Here is a 3,440-nt window from a genome sequence, read left to right as displayed (position 1 = left end):
GGTAAGGAGTTTGGAAGGAGGAGTGTCCTTGTGAAAGAGCCTTACACTCGTTGGGTAAGAGAGAGAGTTCAAGTGGTTAAGCTCCCATTTCCATTTGATCCCTCTATTTTTCCTCCAGTTCCCGAGCTAGAACCTTTACTACCTGAAGACACTGAGAAGCTCAATGCCAAAATTAAGGAGCTTGAATTAGAAAACTCTGAGTTACGGCTTAAGCTTAATCGAACCACTTTGGAAAATGAAAATCTGAAGGATGAACGTCAAGAGAAGGACCGAGACCTTGAAGCTAGAAACAAGAGAGAAAGAACATTTGAAGACAAGAAGGATGAGCTTGATGATATTTTCATAGGTACGAAGTTTGTGTTCAAAACCAAGAATGAGGAGCTCAAAAAAGCCCACCTCAAAATTCAAGAGTTGGACAAAATGTTGGAGAGATCTCTTGTGGAGAAGAGAGAAGCTAGACTCGGCTATGAAGCTCAAATCTTTGAACTCAGAGAAACTCTCAAGAATTGCAAAGATAATTTGTCTTGTGAGCTCCTTCGAAAAGAGAGAGCTGAGAGGAATTGTTTCTGCCTCGAGTACCAGTTGGGAGAAACTAATAGAAGGATTGCAGGTTTGGAAAACCAAGAAGATGATGCGGCTTACATGATCTTGAAGAATAATTGTGTATATTGGAGGGGGTTGTATAGGGAGGCTAGAGCGGCCTTAGACGAAGATCAACATGTCATTAAGAAGCTCCCAGGCCTCTATTTTGAATGGAATGGCAAGTTCATCAACTTGGCTAGATTTGCTAACCTCAACATGTGGGAACTTCCAAAGAAACTCCAAGAAGTTGATGGGAGAATGTGCCCAGAGAACATACCTCCTCAAGTTTTCAACTTTGTCAATTTTTGCAAGCGAATGGTGAAAAAGCTCACCACCGATCTTGCTACGATCAAAAGGGATGAGATGGAAATTAAGTTCATCAGTACTTGAATTTGAATCACTTGTACTTGAATTTGAATTTAAATCACTTGTATTTGATGTTGAATTTGAATTAAGGAAAATTGTCATTCTGGATTTCATTTATTGTTATTTTTATTAGAAAATCTTGCAAATAAAATGTCCTACATTGCTGAAATAAATTACAAAGATAAGTAAGAGCTTTGCACAAAAATGCATCCATATATGCATCCATAAATGCATCCATGCCATTCTTCAAATAAAAGCTCATTTCGCCGTCTTCTTCCAGTTTCACAATGAGTCCTCAACACCAGTACAACACCAGAGCTGGTGCTCGACAAAGAATGGCAGAACATGAACAAGAGTTTGAAAGAGTCAACTCAGAACTTGAGGACTTGCGAGGGAGCATGGGTCAAATCATGGAGATGCTGCAAGTCATCAGAGCCAAGATGGACACACAAACAATAGTCATTTCAGAGATCGATGGTCCAACGATTGAACCCCAACCCAAAAGGATGATACCTTCTACATTGCCTACTTTTGGTCTACCTTATGGCTTCACACCTCAACCTGAAGTAGTCCCCAGTGTAATGCAATCTACTCAATAGAATGTTCCTCTACCATTACCCACCGAGGCTTACTCTATGGTCCATACATTTGCATCTCTGACTGTTCATAGACGTGAGCAACCTTACTTCGAAGATCAACAACATGCTCCAGAAATGTATGATGAAGAAGAAGAAAGGCGTGGAGATATAAAGGGTATTAAAGAGAATTTTAAGATTCTTGAGAAGAAAATGAGGGCAATGGAAGGTGACCAAGTCTTTGGTGTTGCCGCTAGGGAGATGTGCCTAATATCCGGTCTTGTAATTCCTGTGAAATTCAAGACTCCTGATTTCGATAGATACAAGGGCCATACATGTCCTAAGAGCCATCTTGTTATGTACTACCGGAAAATGGTTGCCCATGTTGAAGATGATAAGCTCATGATGCACTTCTTTCCGTACAGTTTGAAGGGTGTCCCCTCTAAGTGGTACATAAGCCTCGATCAGAGTCATATCCGGTGCTTCCAAGACTTGTTTGATGCTTTCATAAAGCATTACAAATACAACATGGATATGTCTCCATACATAACAGAATTGTTGAATATGTCTCAAAAAGACAACGAGTCATTTAAAGAGTATGCACAACGCTGGACACAGATGGCCTCTCAGGTTGAACCACCTTTGGCAGAAAAAGAATTAGCCGATTGGTTTATGGATACTGTACAACCAATGTTCTATGAGAGGATGGTGGGTAGGGTGTCTGCATGTTTTTCTAACTTGGTAGCTATAGGCGTTAAAGTTGAACTCGGTTTAAAGAATGGAAAGATGATCAGCACTGTTGGAACTTCTAATAACAATAATGCTAAGAAGTTTCCCGGAAATTTTCATAACAAAAAGGAAGGAGAGACGAATGCTATGTCGTCCAGACGAGGAAGGAGTCAATCATGGAGAAAGCAACAACGATAGTTCACTCAACAACAATCAGCATACCCTGTACAGTATGTTCAACAACCATATGTGGCAGCAATTGGGCCAAATTTCAACCAACAACAAGTACATGTTTACCAACCAGTTCAGTAAACACCAATTTATCAACCCGCTCAGGTTGCTCCTGCATATTAACAAGCGCCTGCAGCCCCAACATATCAGCAACCAAAAGCTCAAGCTCTTCATCGGAATGCACCGACTCAGAATAGAAGACAAGGTGTTAAACCTTCCTTCGATCTGATTTCGATGACGTATACTGAGTTATATCCTTATCTATTACAAAAGGGGTTGGTAGTTCCTAGACCTTTGGGTCCACCTCCTGATCTTTTGCCTCCATGGTATAACCCAAATGCTCATTGTCCTTTCCATGAGGGTGCACGTGGGCATCATTTAGAAGGATGTTATGCTTTGAAGCATATAGTGCGAGAATTGGTGGAAAAGAAGATTATTTCATTCAGAGACTTAGGGCCTAATGTCAAGAGTAATCCTTTTCCAGCACATGGAATTGTTAATGCAATTGAAGAAGCATCTGATGGTGATATGATCAAAGATGTTGCAGATATCAAGACTCATTTTCTAGCATTCCATGAGAGACTAGTAGAAGTTGGTTTAGTTAGTGCTTGTCATAAAGATTGTGAAGAATGCGCCATTCATCCAGGAGGATGTGAGATGGTACAAAAAGATGTCCAAGATTTGAAGAACCAAGGAGTGTTACACGTTAGTAGCCTCGTGAGAAGAGATGAAGTAGCTGTAGTTGAGCCATTTTTCAATTTACCAGAGCCAGTTGAGATAACCTATCGAAGAAAAGATATTGTTCAGCCGGTTAATCACCCATCACCCGTGGTTATCTGCATGCCTAGTCCTTTCCCCTATGAAAGTACTAAGGAAGTACCATGGAAATATGATATAACTATCATTGACAAAGAGTCTGAAGAGGTTAGACAAGAGAAAGGTTTGAAGGTTGATGGT

At 40.5% G+C, this 3,440-nt stretch overlaps 1 protein-coding gene across 1 annotated transcript; it reads left to right on the top strand.

Moving 5' to 3' along the window:
• Nucleotides 1-1,583: 1,583 nt before the first annotated feature.
• Nucleotides 1,584-2,450, top strand: LOC127130827 (uncharacterized). The gene has a single exon (XM_051059789.1). The coding sequence runs from the start codon at nt 1,584-1,586 to the stop codon at nt 2,448-2,450; it is 867 nt and encodes a 288-aa protein (XP_050915746.1).
• Nucleotides 2,451-3,440: the final 990 nt, after the last annotated feature.

Source organism: Lathyrus oleraceus, chromosome 3 (assembly GCF_024323335.1).
Source record: "Lathyrus oleraceus cultivar Zhongwan6 chromosome 3, CAAS_Psat_ZW6_1.0, whole genome shotgun sequence".
NCBI lineage: Eukaryota > Viridiplantae > Streptophyta > Magnoliopsida > Fabales > Fabaceae > Lathyrus > Lathyrus oleraceus.
Note: the sequence above shows the minus strand (reverse complement) of the source record. Positions and strands in the feature narration are given on the sequence as shown.

Coding starts and splice junctions, on each gene's coding strand:
- LOC127130827 (XM_051059789.1), top strand. CDS start 1,584: ATGGTCCATACATTTGCATCTCTGACTGTTCATAGACGTGAGCAACCT.